This window comes from Grus americana, chromosome 5, assembly GCF_028858705.1.
Source record: "Grus americana isolate bGruAme1 chromosome 5, bGruAme1.mat, whole genome shotgun sequence".
In the NCBI taxonomy this organism is placed as follows: Eukaryota; Metazoa; Chordata; class Aves; order Gruiformes; family Gruidae; genus Grus; species Grus americana.
The window spans coordinates 51,033,496-51,053,232 of NC_072856.1; the positions used below are offsets into that span (position 1 = coordinate 51,033,496).

Sequence of the window (19,737 nt, forward strand, 5' to 3'; positions counted from 1 at the left end):
AGGCTAGTGCAGGCGGTGCAGATGATAGATACAGGTTCACACTGCTTGCCTTTCTATCAGTCAAATGCAACCCAACCCTGGTCCAGAGCCTGGCACATACCTCAGTAGAGCGTGATGCCCATCTCAACAGGCTGTACGGAAAGACTGGCACAGTGCTGGGCTCACAGAGCTCCTCGGTGATCAGCCGTATGGTTGCATCAACCTCACTGCTGTCTATACCCGTCACTATGGATTTCTTTCTAACTTGTCCTAGCTGCTTCACATTCAAAAACCCAAAATGTATTTTAAATATCACTGGCTTTGAGATAGCATCTAAGAACAATACACAATTCTTTTGTATTGTCTGAACACAGCTGGTACCAGCCAGCTCCAACAGACCCACCACAGGACACCACTGAGCCCCTCAGCCAAGACGGTCACTGGACTGGGAGAGGAGGGGTGAACAGAGGAGGGGTGAACAGAGGAGGGAATAAGGGAATAACAAGGGAAATGGGAGGTGCTCAATGGCAGAGCGGGTAGTTCCCTGGAGGGACTGCAGCCCACGGGGGATCAGTGCTGGAGCAGAAAACAAGAGTTGAGAAGGAAGGATTGGCAGAGAGAAACCACTGTGTCCTGGCCCCAATCCCTGTGCTGTTCGCTGCCTCACTGGAGGGACTGAGTGTAACCTGCGGCAATAACATGAGTGGAAGAGAGGTGTCTGGAGTGAAGTGAGCCTGTGAGTGAAGCTGAGCCTGGGAAAGGAAGAGGAAAGGCAATTTGAATGTTTGTCTTTTTTCTTTTTTTTTAATTTCCAAATACCCAACTCAATAATTAAAAATTTATACTAATTGGCAATTAATTAAATTCCCCAAGTCAAGTCTGTTTTGCCCGTGATAGTATTTGATAACTGATTTCTGTGTCTTTATTTTGACCCATGAGTTTTCTCCTTCTTGTTCTTCCTATTTTCTCCCCGTCCCGCTGCAGGGAGGGGAGTGAGCAAATGGCTGCGTGGGTGCTTGCTGCCACCCAGGACCTACTCACAACATTAATAAAGAAGGCAACATCCCTTGAAAGCATAGCAACAGAATTTTAAACAACATATTTTAAAATATGTACAACATTTCAGACACCACCATGGGTTAAGAACAGTGGTTTGAACCATTCCACCAGAGACAGGCTTCCCCCACTCTGTCTAATCAGATCTTTTGGTGCCTCAGTGCTATTTTAATTCTCATGTTTTATAAAGAATGCTGCTATTGCTGCAAAAGAAGATGCAAAATCCATCCCCCTATTTCTTAACTGTAGTAAGTACCGTAGAGGAGATGGATATAAAAAGCTGGAAGCACTCACATTTGTTACTAAGCTTGGGAGAGGCAGTCCTGAATACATGCAAGGCATGGGTCAGAGCAAAGAAGGATTTTTTTTCCCCCATAAAACCACACTTCTGCGAGGTGTTTGTCTAGACCCAGATGGAATATGCAGCAAGCTTCTCACAGAGCAGCAGCTTTTTCTAACGTTATTTTTGTAAACCTCTAGGCATGAATCTTGCTGCAGTCATAATGCGAGTACTGATACTGTGTTATGAAAATACAGAAGCACTGGCTTGGAAATTTTCTAGGCTTGATATACTCCTTTTCAGCCTTCCTATCTCTAGAAAGTACATATAGGGCTTCTGATATGCACCCACTAATTTCTCCATGTTGCTTATTATGCTACTGAAGAAATAAAAATAACAATAATGGGCCCAAACCTCTGTTCTGGCTGAGCTGTGTTCAGCCCAAGGAAAAATAAATACTGAATAAGAGGGATCCATGTACATATACATGCTTTTCTCAGACATTGGAGCAGACAAAGGACAACAGAGGCTTATGGCACAGACTTAAGCAATTTCAAAGGATGCTTGCAGAGGCTGAATTTGGAATGTATTGCTCCTTCCTTCCTTCCACTCCCTTCCGAGTTACACCTAAATTCCTCTCTCCCAGGGAGTGTAAGAATGGTTTAATAATGGTTGTTCCATGTCTCTTCCCTGTACTTGAACAGATTTTACCTTGCCATTCCTGGTAACCCTGACTTTGATCAGTCTTGAGTCAATGCTTTCAGCTTGTTCATCAGTGCAATTCAGGGGAAAAAATAAAACGCAGTTATGATGGTGCAAAGAAAAGTGCCACATTGCAGCAAGGCTAGATTTATGAGTATATGCTCAGCATCTAATTAAGAAATGCACTGAGACAGAGAAAGACAATTAGTGTAGCTAGATCAATGAGATATCTAGTTATCTATTGCATGACATGGCCACTTTCAAAGACTTAGCAAGAAAAAGAAAATTGAACTTCATGTTAGAATTATCTCCTCTTAGCAGGGTGGAGAAATTCAATATTCCTTTTTTTTTTAGCTCTGTTTGAGCTTTCCTTATTTGTTCTGTTATTTTCTTTGTTTTCTTCCTCTATAGTGGAATAAAACATCCAGATTCCTTCACACTGTTGAGTTTTCAGAACATTTCCCTAGTGATCAGGAATGTACCAATATCAGCATTCCTAAGACTAGAGTGGATATTTTGTTGGAGTAGATACTGAAAGGTTAAACAGTGATCTTTTGAAACAGGGAGCAGATCTGCAGGCTAGCAGATCTTTTTGTATCTGGTTCTAGCCTGCTGTTTTCAATTTCTGCTTAGTTTGGAGTAACTGGCTGAGCAGCCTTCCCTTTCTGCTTCTCAGGTACAATAGCATGCATCATTCTCTGAAAGAAATTCTTGCAGAAGCCTCCAAAGCATATTTTGTATTTACCATGAGATTTCTTATAGATATTAACACTATAAAGAGTGCAATATTGCAGACTTTCTAGAGAAAACCTCTGTTTGTGACTAGCCAAGTAACCAAAGAGCATTCTTTCAGGTAACTAGCCCACAGGGAGTGAATTTTACTCTAAGCGGGATACAGATCCCAGAAGAGTGGCAGGAAAGTGAAAGGAGGAAGACAGATCAGCTCCCTCTGGGTAAAATCGTGGAAAGAGTGGAAAATGTCTCACCCCTAGAAGTGTCCCTCCACGCCACAACCGTCCCCCAGCTCCTCCCTGCCTTCTCCAACATTTTGCAGGAGCTGCCACTGCTTACCTGCAAAGGTAAAAGGAGGGCAGGGAGCACCTTCAGAAGGAAAGGTCTGGCACAGGGTGAAGGGTGCATCAAATGCTTTGTCCAATGGCTCAAAACGGTTCTTATTGCAACAATGACATGTGTATGTGCCGAGGGAAAATATGAACATGTAAATTACATTAGAGTGATTAATACGATATCTTGACAGTCCTGAAAGGTGAAGGTTGAATACATAAAGCAACATAACACTGAATTCACCACCTCTATCCAGCCTGTTCAGAACCTTGCAGTAGCATCGCTTAAGTGAAAAAGTAGTACAGTCCTCATGCCTGGGATGAGGCACCATGTACAGGTACCCTTATGAAGTAATTTCTATCTATTGCCTTTCAAGATCCATCACCCCCCCTCACACTCAGTCTCTGATGCTTTCCCAAGGTAGCCCACAGGAGTTTTGGAGGATATTGTGAAGAACACCAACTGGAATGGCTCTGTGTATTTGTTGGGGGAGAGAAGGGATCAACAATCACTGTATTATGACTGATTTTGTGCTGCAGTTGCATTCCTGTCTTGCTTTTCTTTTACTCCCTATATTGCAAGCTTAATCTTGAGGGTAGGATTTTCTTTAGGATCTAAATCAGGTTTTCATAGATGGCAACACCTGCATCAAAACCCTGGCACATAAGATTTGTTATTTCAGCAGTGCGCTGTCAGGAACACAGAGAAGGTTCCACAGCAATATGACCAAAACTTAAGGCAATAACAAAAGGAGGATATTCACAATTAGTGCTTAGGAAAGACTTTGACTTTCAGACTGATGGTTGAAAAGTTCACATGTTCTTTGGCATTAATCAGCAGCTTCCACTGAAGTATCTTATTTTTTAAACTTCATTCAGATTATCTAAGAAAACCTAGCTGCTCAGTAAACTCTTAATCATGCTTTCAGCTCCTGCTTGTCTTGTGTTTCATGAGAGATAATTGCTTGACACTCACGGGGTTTATTTCCAGTGCACTTCTCTGCAATTAAAAGATATGTGACTAATACTAATTTTAGCAGGAGGCAGGCAGGTATAACAATAAAGAAGGACTGTTTAACTCACTTCCTTAATAACAGAATTAGAATTCAGGCTCTGCATGGAAATGCAACTCCTTGCCGCTACTTATACTGAGATCATTCTGAATACTAACCTGGTTTCAAATCAAATGAGAGGTGGCAAAGATGGGGCTTTGATAAAGACAAAGAAATAGTGCACTTGCTTTTTTTTTTTTTTTAAATCAGAAAACCCAGAAAAGAAACAGATAGAGGGAATAACAGCTGCCAAAAGGACAGAGATCTAATTACAGAGATAATCCCTGATGTACATAAAAAAATAGCCTGAGTACATTCAAATTAACAGTGGAAGAAAACTCCTTCCTGAAAGCTTACTTCATCATTATTCTATTGTTTTTATGTTCTTCCTTGAGGATGATAATCCTGAAAGATCCATAGATCAGTCCATCATCCACAGAAGAATTTGGAAACTCCTCTACTCAGTATCAATTGCCAAATACTCTCTTACCTTGCACTTAAATCAGCTTTTTAGCCACTAATTGCCTACTACACCTGTCTTTGGTTTGTTAATTAATTCTGTGTAAACATTCAAACAGGTGCTAAAGTATTAGGCACCCTACAAAAAAAAGCTACAGTAGGTGAAGAAAAACCTTGAAGATAACAGAAGATCTTGTGTTCATATACTACAATAGCTGCAGCCTATCCACAATCAGAAAGCAATGTAATGAAAATTGCTTCCCAAAAGAAAAAATGAACTGTTACAATTTACTGTAATACACATAGATACTTGAACAGTGATCAATAAAGCCTCTGTATTAATCATGGGTTCCTGACTAGCTTTTGTACAATATTCTGTTTTTAAAAGCTGTAAAATATAATGAGCACTGCAGTTCAGTCACAAGAATATGACTCCAGTAAGAAGAATTACTGAAGGTTTTAAACTCTAATAATTTTAAATAATGGAGAAAAAAAATAATGAAAAGCTATTAAAAGGCCTCACATAAGCAAGGAAAACAGTATAAGATTTCCTCTGCAGTGCCCTGTAGTCAACAGCTACACTTTGCAGTGCATAACACTCACGGTAAGAGGTGTTACAGTAATACCAGTGATAATTACTTTGGGGGATGGACTTCAATGCATATTGGGTTTCGGTTTTGGTGCACTGGACCTGACTTGAGATTTCCAGATAACACTATACTCTGGATTTAAGCTAGTTGTAAGCCTGGTTTTAGAATAGCCTTTCCTCCTCTGTTTATACTATCTTCTTTTTAGCAAGACTGATTTGATTCTAAAATTGGAACAATTATTATCTCTTCCTGATGTTGACAGGTGCTCCTTTCTTAGAGCTGCTGCCTTTTTTTTCTAGCAACCCCAGGAATGCTCTTTAAACTACCACCAGGCTCAACACCTCCTGGGGCTCTCTTTAGAGGTAGACTCACTTCAAGACCTTCATGATCCTCTCTTTGAAGTGGCCTTAGGCTGATGCTATACTTCTCGCAAATCCTTACAGGCCTAACAGATATTTTTGACAAAACCAAAATGTTTAAAAGATCTTTCAGAGATGTCAAGATCCGAATTTAACTGTTCAGGTTTAGTATTAACCCTTAAATTATATGCCAATTTGCAAGAGGTTACTGACTTGCAGGATTAACGAAAGATGTGCTCCACAGCCAGCCCACATAAGCTTTAGACTCTAAACTTATACTCAGCAACAAAGACCAGTGGATAAGACCAAATCAGCAAAAGGTTTGCTGCACTTAAGTTACTTTCCCTGAAGCAGATTAGCTGTAAGCATCACTAACTGAATTAAATACCCAGTTAGAGGAAATAAAATGCCAAAAGCTGAGATGCATAGATTTTGTCATGAGTTTTTAGCATTAGCATACTATCCCAGCACTGTGCAGGAAAAGATACTTTCCTGCGGCTCAAATATAGTAGAGGGGGAAAGTGATCCAAAGAATAAAGCCAACAGTAAAGACCATACCACAAGCCAGTGGCTGAACCTAAAATAGAATTCAGAGACAAATCTAGCTCTGGTGGATGAAGAGTCACTCCATGTAATAAAGTCATAGCCTGCACCATTAGTTGTTTAGTTCACCCATAGGATTATCATTTGCCTGATCTTCTATTGGCACTGGAGCACAAGGACTACTAAAGCAGGTGATGATCAAAAACAAAAATAAAACTTCCTGCTATCTTTCCCGCTTTCTTTTATGCTATCACCATAATTAAAGCACCAATTAGGAACATAAAAAAAAGATGTGGCCTGCAGTATCTCAAGGAGAGAAGTATTTCACAGACAAGCATTGTAAATTTACCGCTCCTGCCTGCCTTTCATCCTCCAGTTCAACTTTGTAAGAATATACAGTCACACTTCTGCCATTGCTAGTCATACTAGAGTGAAGTGTCCAGATGGCCCTGGGTCTGCACTGCGTTACATCCAATCAAAGCAATTAGAACAACTCTGGTTAAGAAGGACATTGAAGCAGTCCAGGCAGAAAGGAGCAGAGAGAGGAATACATTTGTAGAGTACAGAGACACTAACAGTCCTCTTTGTAACAGATATGTTACTGATGAGCTACAGGAGAATACACCCAGAGTTTTCCAATGTGGAGCATGCATCTTGACAAGTCCTGGACTTCAGGAATGCTCATGCATTTTGGCTTAAACAGTTGTCAGACGATATTTTTTGAAAGGATTGAAACATGCTTCCTCACCACACCCTACTGTTTTCTGCATAGTGAAACTCCTTTTCAAGAGGATGGAGGGAGGAGTGCACCCACCAGAAGTGGTTCACAACCCACTCCAGTGTGGTGGGAGATACACTGTTTGAAATTTCATATGCTTAAAAAGTCATTGTGCTGAAGTCTTATTTTCCTGAGGAGAGCACATCAGCTTTAAATTGCTGGAGACAAATGATTCCCAAAAGTCTAACATCTCAGCACTGATCGTGTTTTTAAAGACAGTTACTTTTGGTCTAAATAAAGTTTGATGAGGAAGACAAACTGAAATAAACAGAGGCAGAGCATTTCTGACTCTGGTGCATCCATGCTTAGTATGTTAGCTGCTGTATATTGCTCTTCTGACTTGCTCTTTCTGCCACACCCTTTGTATAGACCCTACACAGTTGCTGCAATTTTTTACAGTACCTGCATTCCTTAATTTCACTTTTATCATCAGCTAATTTACAAAAAGCGTATCTTCAGATTTAAAAAGTGGGAATTGAAAATGTAATTAAAATACTCACCAGATTCATACAGCACTATTGCTGACAAACACTAGAGTATATCTAGATTTTTTATTATTCTTATGTTGTGAAGTCTATTTTTAGACAAATGTGCTTTATAAGGATTATAACATATATAAGATAACACATTGCCTGCAGATCTCTTCTGTTAGTATTTGGCTATGCATGTATTCATAAACTTAGTGTTAACTAGCTGCAAAATTCAGACCTGGGTCTAAGTTTTGTTTTAAATCACCCCTAAATTTCAGGATGCTCAGATTTGAAATGTACATTCAGGTGCATACCTACTTGAAATAAACTTGAAATATGTAGACCAACCTTTTGTTGACCTACAAGCACCCCTTTTTTAACCTTTAAGGTGCTTCAGGAAAAAGAACAGATAGTAAGCTGAGATTGTTTACATCCATTTGTTCTGGGTTTGTAAATTAGTGCTCTAAAACACTTCTTTTTGTCTTTTGTTTTTCCTGAGCAAGTTATTCTGCTGCATGGGGTGCAAAACAGAATCAACTTCAAAGAACCAAAATTCCCCTGGCACAACTTGAGGCCGTTTCCTCTCATCCTATCACTTGTTACTTGGGAGAAGAGACTGACACCCACCTGGCTACAACCTCCTTTCAGGTAGTTGTAGAGAGTGATAAGGTCTCCCCTCAGCCTCCTTTTCTCCAGGCTAAACAACCCCAGTTCCCTCAGCCACTCTTCATAAGACTTGTGCTTTAGACCTTTCATCAGCTTCATTGCCCTTCTTTGGACATGCTCCAACACCTCAATGTCTTTCCTGTAGCGAGGGGCCCAAACCCAAACACAGTATTCAAGGTGCAGCCCCACCAGTGCCGAGTACTGGGGGACAATCACTTCCCTAGTCCTGCTGGCCACACTGTTTCTGATATAAGCCAGGATGCTGTTGGCCTTCTTGGCCACCTGGGCACACTGCTGGCTCATATTCAGCCAGCTGTTGACCAATACCCCCAGGTCCTTCTCCACCAAGCAGCTTTCTAGCCACTCTTCCCCAAGCCTGTAGCGTTGCATGGGGTTGTTGTGACCAAAGTGCAGGACCCAGCACTTGGCCTTGTTAAATCTCATACATTTGCCATCAGACCATGGATCCAGCCTGTCCAGATCCCTCTGTAGAGCCTTCCTAGCCTCAAGGAGATCAACACTCCCGCCCAACTTGGTGTTATATGCAAACTTGCTGAGGGTGCACTCGATCCCCTTGTCCAGATCATTGATAAAGATATTAAAGAGAACTGGCCCCAATACTGAGCCCTGGGGAACACCACTTGTGACCAGCTGCCAGCTGCATTTAACTCCATTCACCACAACTCTTTGGGCCTGGCCATCCAAGACAGATCTTACCCAGCGAAGAGTATGCCTGTCCAAGCCATGCACAGCCAGTTTCTCCAGGACAATGCTGTGGGAAACAGTGTCAAAGGCTTTACTAAAGTCGAGGTAGACAACATCCACAGCCCTTCCCTCATCCACTAAGCAGGTCATCTTGTCATAGAAGGAGATCAGGTTAGTCAAGCAGGACCTGCCTTTCATGAACCCATGTTGACTGGGCCTGATCACCTGGTAGTCCTGCATGTGCTGTGTGATGGCACTCAAAATTATGTGCTCCATAACCTTCACTGGCACCGAGGTCAGACTGACAGGTCTGTAGCTCCCCAGATCCTCCTTCCAACCCTTCTTGTAGATGAGCATCACATTGGCTAACCTCCAGGCAACTGGGGCCTCCCTGGTTAGCCAGGACTGCTGATAAGTATGGAAAATGGCCTGGTGAGCACTTGCACCAGCTCCCTCGGTACCCTTGGGTGGATCCCATCCGGCCCCATACACTTGTGTGTGTGTAAGTGGTGTAGCAGGTCACTAACCATTTCCCCCTGGATTATGGGGGCTTCGTTCTGCTCCCCATCCCTGTCTTCCAGCTGAGGGGGCTGGGTACCCAGACAACAACTAGTCTTACTATTAAAGACTGAGGCAAAGAAGGCACTAAGTACCTCGGCCTTTTCCTCATCCTTTGTGACTATATTTCCCCCCCTGCATCCAGTAAAGGACAGAGATTATCCTTAGCCCTCCTTTTGTTGCTAATGGATTTATAGAAACATTTTTAATTGTCTTTTATGGCACTAGCCAGATTAAGTTCCACTTGGGCTTTGGCTTTTCTAATTTTCTCCCTGCATAACTTCCTAACATCTTTGTAGTCATCCTGAGTGAATGGCTATTTGCTCCTACTTTCACAGTCTTCTAGCAGTATCTTCACATCAGCTTCACTTAATTTCTATCATCCTTAACCACTTCTTCCAATCTCTCAGCCCCACTTTGTCTTTAATTTCCATCTGGCTTCTTCCCTCCAAAACTTTCTGCTTCACAACCAACCTGCCATTTGCTACTATTGCATCTTTTTCTCTGCCTATATATTTTCCAGTCCATTTAAAACCACTGTTTACAAATCAGTGTTTCCACAGAGTCTTAGTACACTGAGGCCCTGTTCCTGGCTGGCTTCCATGGTATCAAAGTGCTAATAACTAATAAGAGAATGTGATTAGATCTATTGTCTTTACTGTAACATCAAGAAATTCTTACTAGATTACGGAAATGGCGGATTCCTTTCTGGTGACTGATTTTTTATATTCCTCAGCCATTTTGTTTTGGTGGAAATGACCCAGGAAATTGTTAGGCTAAGCTTGGGACACAGAAATTTCAGCTCATAAATTTTGTATCATTTTGGAATAATACTGTGTACGTGCACTGGTAGGTTAAATTTTACACCCCGTCCTGACAGCTCTGTCCAGAGACAGGATGCCAGCAGATGGCAGATTGATCATTGTGATGGACTGTTCCCCTGTGGAAGTTCTTGAGTGAATTTAAATTACCAAAAATGTAGCTTTTTTCTTACAGACAATCACAATGAATAACACTATATTAAAAAAGAAAAGATAGGCTGTTAATATCCTCAGTGGGGTTTTTAGCAGCTCATATAATAACGCACTGATGCTGGCTAGTAATGAAATGCAATAAAACAAAATAAAAGAGATTGTGTTGATTTTTGGTATATTTTGATTAGATGTCAGGAAGTGGAGAGCAAACTTTTCCATCAGTCTTCCATTAACTTAATCTACTCGGAAATGCAGGTGTCAGGCCATATATTCAGAACTGCAAATAGGATCTTACTAGCTAATGTATCACTTAGGTTATACATTTATCTTTTAACCATGTCCCAAATTTTGAATTCAGTAACAAGAATGAAAATCCAGAATGATTTCACTGGTTTGCCTAAGCAGTGATCTGGATTTGAATTTCTGGCTTTGGGAATGATCTCATCTGAGAGTTTGATTCAGCTGCCAAAAATGAGAAGAATCAATGCTGATATGGGGCTGGAAGAGAAAGTGCAGGGTGAGGGCTGCCTGGCAGGAGGCAGATGGAGTCCCTGGGCTATGGCATTACCCTAGGGAAGAAGAGGTAAAGGTGGTATGTCAAGGAAACCTCAAAAAACTTCTTTGAACAGCAAACTTTGCTGAGAACTCACTCATCACTCCCACACTGGTGTGAGGTCTAACGCTACAGGTTTGATGTGAGCCAAGGGAAAGAAGAGGAGAGAGAGCAAGGGGAGAATAACAGAGCAAATGGATGGACAGAGGGGAGACAAAGAAAAAACCTGTGTTTTTAAGTGTTCCTCCTCTGCACAGTTACTCTCTTGTGCAAATTTTCTTTCCCAGGATCTGTTTTCCATTCATTTTCAGATAAGGAATTTGTAAAGACAATTCCTGCACTTGTACAGTAACAAAAGACATCAGAGAAGCCAAAAATCTCTAAATAGAAGTTGAAACTCCAAGAGAAAGAGTAGCAAGAGTAGATCTGATGTATTCAGAAAGCCAAACAACAAAGTTTAGCAAAGGTAGAGATCTGGCAGTTGCTAAAAGAAAGCTTTTCACCAGCTCAGTGGGACTTTTACTCCTGCCCCAGCCTCAGCCCCATCTTCCAACTAAGAACTACTTTTCCTAGGACTGTTTCAAGATTGAAGTAATGCCTACTGCTCTTTCAGAACAAGAAAAAAAGGTGTGTATCATTTTCATAACAATTACATGTCTCTTAAATCTAGAGCAAACCATTTCTCAAGAGATCAATGGGCAAACAGGTTCTCTAAGCTGAAAATCCGAAAGACAGGTAGCAGATGTGTCTGTTCTGACAAGTCCCTGGTTCAGTGAAGTGTGAGTTGTTTACAAGGGCATTGTGTTTCTGCACAAAGTAGTGTATTTTCTTGAGTCGTGAACTTCAGAGGTGCAGCCTTGTCACCATCCATGTCTCTGGCCGCTCGCTCACATCCCTGAATTGCAATTCACACCCTACCAGTCGCGTTGCCAGAACTGTCCTCAGCGTCATGCTGTAAGCCAGAGGAGTGAAAGCAGTAACCAAGTCCAGGAACTGCTCACAGCGGCTTCACCTTAGAAGCCAGAAAATCCCAGAGTGCTCTCAGAAGCACATTGTGCCCAGGCTGAATGCCTGCATCTGTACTGAATTGCAAGATGAGGGAAGATCTGTCAGGTTATGCTCATCCCATCTACTTCCAGTGAGAATCTAAACACTCATTACAAGGTTTGAATAAAGACTATCTGAATTTAGCCTATATTTAACTCATGGTAATGACAGCTGCTGTGTTCTGTAACTGTGCACTCTGCCTATGGAGTGCTTTCCTTTCTATCTTTAGATGCTTGCAGCCTCTGTGTGTACAGAGCAAGCCAAAAGAATGGGGTTTGTTCTGCTGTTTATTATAGAAACAGTCTCAGGTTGTTTTTAAGATCTCTCACATATGTAAGATAACAATACTACTTCTATGGTTTTATGTCACCTTGGAATGCATAATTCATTTCTGTAGTGTCTGGAAAGCTTTGCCAGGTGAAAATTATTTATAAGAATTATCCACTTTTTAACTAGATTTTGAGTGTTATATGGTTTTCTCAGATGGGCTGGGAGAACTCATTCATCACTGAACCCAGACATTGAATGCTCGTGACCAGTGCATATAGTGAATCTGGTGACCCTTTTTACATATCCATTTTCTGGGGAATCACACTTGTATGCATGTGAGAACAGACTAATAGCCAGGTTCTGCCCCACGTTATTGAAGACAGGACATATAGGAGTAATCACTAGCTCAGTAGGTAGGCTTGTGTGGGGGACACTTCGTTTTACATCTCTGACCTGGTTGATGTTTACTTACTTGTACCAAACACAATTACTCCAGTAGGACAGATGGCATAGACTAGTCAATGCGTGGCATTTGGGATACCTCCTTGTATCCCAGGCAGCGTCACTCTGCCAGTGCTTCCCTTCCTGAAAATGGTACAGGAAAAGTTCCTATCTTCACAAAGCATTATTTTGCAATGAAATGCTTCCAGCCCTACCTAATCACAAATGAATTGTTGTTTTCCTGGTTATCTACACACTGAAGTAGTGGCAACATTTTGGATTACAAGATGAGCAGTGGCATGTGTCCAGCTCCTCTGCTGAAATATTCTGTCAATACTGTGGGGGTAGTGTGTATTTGATGAGAGCAGATCTCTTTCCCCTTTTATGGAGTTCAAATTGTTCTTAAAATTCCTACAGAGTGTGTGGGCTGATCACTGCAATAGCTAAATGTGGCATTCTTAGGCTCTAATTTATGCTGCTAATTAATGTAGGTTTGGTGGGGCTCCACACAGGTCATGTCAGAGGCAGCAGAAGTGCACTAGCACAAGTCCTCTGAGAGGAATCCTCCTTTCATCTTTCCAGCTACGCTGGGGGATGCCAGGGGCAAGCTGTCCCTTGCGTGACATGGACTCCATGCTCACAGTTACACTGTTGGATGGACCAAGAGACCTGTTAAGGAAATGCGTTGGGTGAAAAGACTGCTGTGCCGACAGAGAAACCTTCCTCTCCTTCCCACCTGCCAGTGTATGCATACTGCCTCTGACCTAGCTTCAGAAACGATCCTAATCACAATGCCAGATCAAGTTGCCTTCAAATCCCATCCACCTGTACAGATGACGACAAAGTTGCAAGGGTTTCAGGAACTCTTGGCTGCCCTGACACCAGCTGCATAACATCTCTAAGGGGGACTGGGATAAACAGAGGCGACTGGAGACAGACAGAATCAGAGTGTTGAGGCATATGCGCATGGAAACTTAAGATATTATAATGTCCAGAACATATGCAACGTTTCTTCCCATTCCCTTCCCCAAGGGTACAAGCTGGACTGTCCCAAATTGCCCTTGAGGACCAACTAGAAGGCAAATAATACAGGTAGCTAGTGAATGTCATCTTAGGGACTCAGCTACAAGGCCTGTGGGGGCAGACCTAGCACTGATTTTCAATTCTGTTAATTGGTTTTTCAAATTAGAACTGCATGTGATATTCATGGTGCAGCTGCACCATGGATTTGTCCAGTGGTAAAATGGTCTTTTGGTTTTCAACTCCTTTGCTGACACCCTTTTCCCTTTTTAACTGCTGCTAAATTTCACAGTCTTATTTTCAGACAACCATCCATAGTAATCCCAGGTCCCTTTTGGACTAGTGAAATTTGATGCTATCCCTGTATGACTGACTATATTAGGATTTCTTTCCTCAAACTTAAGAAATATGCTTTATTTTGTATCACCAACACTGGATTCCATGTATCATCTTATCATCCTTTTGCAGCTTCCATTTTAGCTATCCTGAAATATATAGAGACATTATTTGCAGACAGTCACCTGCATATTCATCTTCTTGTCTGAACCATTCCAGGCCATCTCTGTTAAAACAGTAAGATTCCAGCAAGGACTCCAGTAGAATCACACCGATAATGCTACCATCTATTCCTAATCTCCATTTACCCTTTAAAAATATATCGACGTGTGAGACCTTCTCTCTTACCTCATCAGAGCTTCATTTCCTTATAGCATTTGATGAGAAAACTTGTCAAAAGCTTTCTGGAAATTCGGTTTGTTATATCACTACATCATTGATACACACTCAGTGATGCCTCAGCTAGCTCCAAAAGATTTCTGAGGCACACCACCCAACATTTTATTATGCTTTTCAGTGTCTTTTTAGCCTACATTTGTTCCTTTTAGTTTCCTCCTAACTATTCTCCTAATTTTTATGTCCTCTCTTTAAAGGTTGTAGCAGGTTGCTTTACAGTCACAAACATGCTGAATTTGAGTTCATTATGGAGTCAGTTACAAAGTAAGAACCAAGAGTTACGCATTGAACTAAATTTTGTTCACTGCTCAGGATTAAATCAAAAACTGTTAATTCCACGTGTGGATTCATCTGATTAGGTCCGAACATGTATGGAGCCAAACAATGTAAACACAATGTGATAATAAATTACATAATTACTAAAATTATAATGGTTATTATATTCTGCATTAGCCAACAATATAAAGTATATATCATGTATAAAATTTTAATGATCATATATAATATGTCACATGTTAGGTAAATAATCAAATAAAGTGAAACCACTGATATTAGGATGAGTTACTAAGAGGCATGTAAATTGTAAACTATATCAGGAATATTTCAAATAGCTGAACATCATTCCTAGTAATATTGAAGGAAATTATGTATAACGTCATCACAAAAGACCAGATATCATGGATTTATGAGAATCAAAATAAAAGGAATAAATACATATCTTGGCCAAACAAGGGCACCACAGATTTCTAAATTCCTTTGGAAGCTGACAAAATACCAAGGAGGAAAAGAAATAGTTTAGCTAGTTATAAACAACAAGAAACTGCATTAACTCAAGAAAAAGAAGGAGTACTTTGAATACCAAAAGAACTCCCATTCTGTGCCAAAGGGCTATATCCTGTATGAAACATTGGTATCAGCATTCATCTGTGAATCTTAAAATACTTCAAGTAGACCATGTATTATTTTATTCATAAACTATCATGCTGACACTTTAATAGTCTTGTCCGTGTCACCCAGAAAGCCAATACTACAGCTGACAATTAATCAAAGATTTTCTGACTCTTATCATGATTTCAAGATTGTAGTTTTTCTTGGGAAGCAGCAGGCTGGAAGGTTCAGAGACTCCTTTGAAGTGAAGCAGGAATAATAAGAAGCTAGGTAAAAAAGAAACTAGGCATCTTGGCTCCTTCTGGTTTTGCAGATCCAACCTGAGCCACCTTCCAATAACCTTATTTTCATTTCATGAAAATGCAGGCCATTTTGTGCTCTCCAGTCAGGCATGTGTACATGCTTACTCACCCATAATCACTAGACACCTTTTTCCACATTTAGCCTGAGAGGTACTCCTTATGGCTGGTCTGGGACACTTCACAGTAGTTTAATCAAAAGGGAAATTGCTCATACTCCAGTCTAATACTCAATTACTTCCTTTCAAAAACACTTACAAGTAATTTGCTCTCATCTGTGGGAATGTTTTAGAAATAGATGCCTACTAAAATAATCAGCTTGGACAGCTTCTCATCCACTCCATACCTCCAGTTACGCGGCCTCCAAGGGAAGCATCACACAGGTCACTTCTAGAAGTTCTGCTTCAAAGAGAGAATCCCTGAAGTGAACCATTGGCAAATTAGCAAAACAGCATTTGCCAGGTCTGCAGCACTGCTTGCAAAAGAATTGCTTATGGTGATACAGACTCAAAAATAGAGGGTACTAGCAACATGAAGGGAAATTACATATGACAAAGTCTATATAGAAATCTAGTGTAGGATGTATCCATGGTGGGCAGGGCAGATAAATACCATGAAGACAATCCAGTCAGTGGCATTATGCAGCTGCAGATCTACTCCAACGCATCTATCCTCCTGCAGTGAAAGCACATCATTCAGCCATCTCTCTTCTCAAGTTCACATTCACTCCATCAACCCTGCTTTCCAGGTCTTCTAGGCTTTATTAGTAATACAGTCAGGAGCTACTCTGCATTCTCCAGAAGTTATACTACTACTTTCTCTCTGTTTTCAGTGAATGGCCGTACATGCCCAAAGCAACCTGTGGTGTTTTGAAGGCTGTTTTACAACCAGTCCTTGTAAGGAACCTAGCTTAGGAGATACATTCCCCAGAGACAGCATCAAGAAGGAAATTCAGAGCCTGACTTTTTCGTGTCAGTCTTCACCGGCAAGTGCTCTAGCCACGCTGCCCAAGTCGCACAAGGCAAAGGCAGGGACTGGGAGAATGAAGAACAACCTACTGTAGGAGAAGATCAGATTCGAGACCATCTAAGGAACCTGAAGATGCACAAGTCCATAGGACCAGATGAGATGCATCTGCAGGTCCTGAGGGAACTGGGGGATGAAGTTGCTAAGCCACTATCCATCATATTTGAGAAGCTGTGGCAGTCCAGAGAAGATCGCACTGACTGGAAAAGGAGAAACATAACCCCCATTTTTAAAAAGGGAAAAAAGGAAGACCTGGGGAACTACAGGCCAGTCAGTCTCACCTCTGTGCCTGGCAAGACCATGGAGCAAATCCTCCTGGAAACTATGCTGAGGGATGGAAAATAAGGAGGTGATTGGTGACAGCCAGCATGGTTTCACTAAGGGCAAATTTTGCCTGATAAATTTGGTGGCCTTGTACAATGAGGTTACAGCATTGGTGGATAAGGGAAGAACAATTGACGTTATCTACCTGGACTTGTGCAAAGTATTTGACACTGTCCCCCTGCATGACATACTTGTGTTTAAATTGCAGACACATGGATTCGACATATGGACCACTTGGTGGATAAGGAATTGGCTGGATGGTCATACTTAAAGAGTTGCGATCAACAGCTCAATGTCCAAGTGGAGAACGGTGACAAGTAACATTCCTCAGGGGTCGGTACTGGGACCAGTGCCATTTAAAATCTTTGATGGCGACATGGACAGTGGGATCGAGTGCACCCTCAGCAAATTTGCCAACGACACCAAGCTGTGTGGTGCAGTCAACACGCTGGAGGGAAGGGATGCCATCCAGAGAGACCTTGACAGACTTCAGAGCTCAGCCCATGTGAATATCATGAAGTTTAACAAGGCCAAGTGCAAGGTCCTGCATGTGAGTCAGGGCAATCTCAAGAACAACTACAGGCTGGGTGGAGAATGGATTGAGAGCAGCCCCGAGGAGAAGAACTTGGGGGTATTGATTGATGAAAAGCTCAACATGAGCCAGCAGTGTATGCTTGCAGCCCAGGAAGCCAAGCCATATCCTGTGCTGCATCAAAAGAAGCATGACCAGCAGGTCAAGGGAGGTGATTCTCCCCCTCTACTCTGCTCTCGTGAGACCCCACCTGGAGTACTGCATCCAGCTCTGGGCTCCCTGGTACAAGAAAGACTGTTGGAGCGAGTCCAGAGGAGGGCCACAAAGGTGATTAGAGGGCTGCAGCACCTCTCCTATGAAAACAGGCTGAAAGAGTTGGGGTTGTTCAGCCTGGAGAAAAGGTGGCTCCGAGGAGATCTAATTGCAGCCTTCCAGTACCTGAAGGGGCCTACAAAAAAGCTAGAGAGGGACTGTTTACAAGGGCACGTAGGGACAGGACAAGGGTTAATGGCCTTAAGCTGAAGGAGGGTCGATTTAGATTAGATGTTAGGAAGAAATTCTTCACTATGAGGGTGGTGAGGCACTGGAATAGGTTGCCCAGAGAGGCTGTGGATGCCCCCTCCCTGGAAGCGTTCAAGGCCAGGTTGGATGGGGCTTTGGGCAACCTGGTCTAGTGGAGGGTGTCCCTGCCTATGGCAGGGGGGTTGGAACTAGATGATCTTTGAGGTTCCTTCCAACCCAAACTATTCTATGATTCTATGATCTATAACCCCTGCATCACTATCTAGAGAAGTCCATTTCTCTCCACTGACTACAGAGGCCACTAAAGACATTAAACATCATCTCAAATAGACATATAAATATTTCATGATGCCTAACATGTAAAAAGGACTGCAGATAATAGCAACAGAATTAAAAGAAAGTTATACAACATAAGCAAAAAACTGACAGTGAACTTACTCTGAAAACCTTTTCCACCCTTGCAATACCCTTCCCAAAGATGGTTCCAAGTTGGTCTCCAATCCCAGCCAGCAAGAAGCCAAACAGTGGAATCCCAAAGATGGCATACAAGATGCAGAAAACTTTGCCTCCAACAGTGCTTGGGGCAATGTTCCCATACCCTGAGGAGAAAAACAATTATCAGACTGTCAGAACTTATACACGGCTTTTTAGAAAAACTAATGGTTTTAGGAAAATTGCTGTTTTTGCACGTATACCTTTGCTCCACATGTAATTCCTCTTTACAGACTTTCCACGGTATGATGTCATTTCCCAGATGAGCTACCCCCCTGTAGCCTCATTTACTCATCATTTCTATAGACTTAGGTCCTACCTAAAGTTTTTTTTTAATTAATTAATCTAGCTTGACTTATCATGGTACAGAAATCCCCCTATGCTGGCCTGGTGCCTGCGTGCTGCATGCTCTTGATGGGAGTGTGATTCACCTGACAAGGATCATTTTCAGTGGTTAGCTCATCATTTTGTCAGCTCTTCATCACACTGACTAGTTACACTGTGGCCTCCAAACTGTACCCACACTGCATGAATCTGACCTTGAACTCTTTCTTCAGTTCCCCTTTCAATTTGAAAATAAAGAGCCTAACATTTGCATTTCAAAAGTTTTTAATAACTTTTATATAGTTTTTAAGCCTTCCCTCTGAAGATCCTACTCCATTTATATTTAAAAATCATTATTGATGCTGTAATAAAGGTGCATACATGACTTCTTTCCATCCTCTGTTAAGGTAACCTGGGACTGTTGAAAAGATGACAGATTCTGACTAAGACATAATTATCCAGCTGCATATCCTGAAAATTCTCATTGTAGCCCAAGCATGTTTGGCCATGTTTGGTTTTGATTCCCAGCCTTGTAACTGCAGATAAAATATTGGGAATATCTGATAGTGGCAGAAAGGCAGCTCTCCACCTGTCCTATGCAGTAAATTACATGTAGTCGCCACAGTTTGTTCAGGCACTTCCTCCCTTCCCTGCACCACTCATGAATTTAACCTTAGGAATCTACGCAGAGCATTATGACTCCAGTAGCCATGGTATTTCTGTTAAAATGTTAATGATAAAGAGAAAAAACAAGAATTGTGGCAGTAATATTTGCACCTTTTCATTTAAGATCAGGTATCTTAATTGAAATGTTATAGAGATTTGTATTCTGACTATACATAATTATTTGAATACTGAAAACAATCACACAATCACGAATCACTGACAAAATAAAGTGGAAACACAGAGCATTGAGAGAGATGGAGATCTCAGAGAGTGTCTGCTTCATCTACAGCAATTCCTCCTGGTCCTTGGGAATTAAGGCTGGAGTCCCAAGTCCTAATCCTGTTAGGATTGTAACACTGGCACTGG

The 19,737-nt window shown here is 41.6% G+C and overlaps 1 protein-coding gene across 1 annotated transcript in view; it reads right to left on the reverse strand.

Moving 5' to 3' along the window:
- KCNK10 (potassium two pore domain channel subfamily K member 10) overlaps nt 1-19,737 on the reverse strand; it is a 68,799-nt gene that overhangs the window by 11,621 nt on the left and 37,441 nt on the right. The window contains exon 4 of the mRNA XM_054827428.1: nt 18,328-18,488. Coding sequence (XP_054683403.1) covers nt 18,328-18,488 — 161 coding nt within the window. The remainder of the gene's footprint in view (nt 1-18,327; nt 18,489-19,737) is intronic.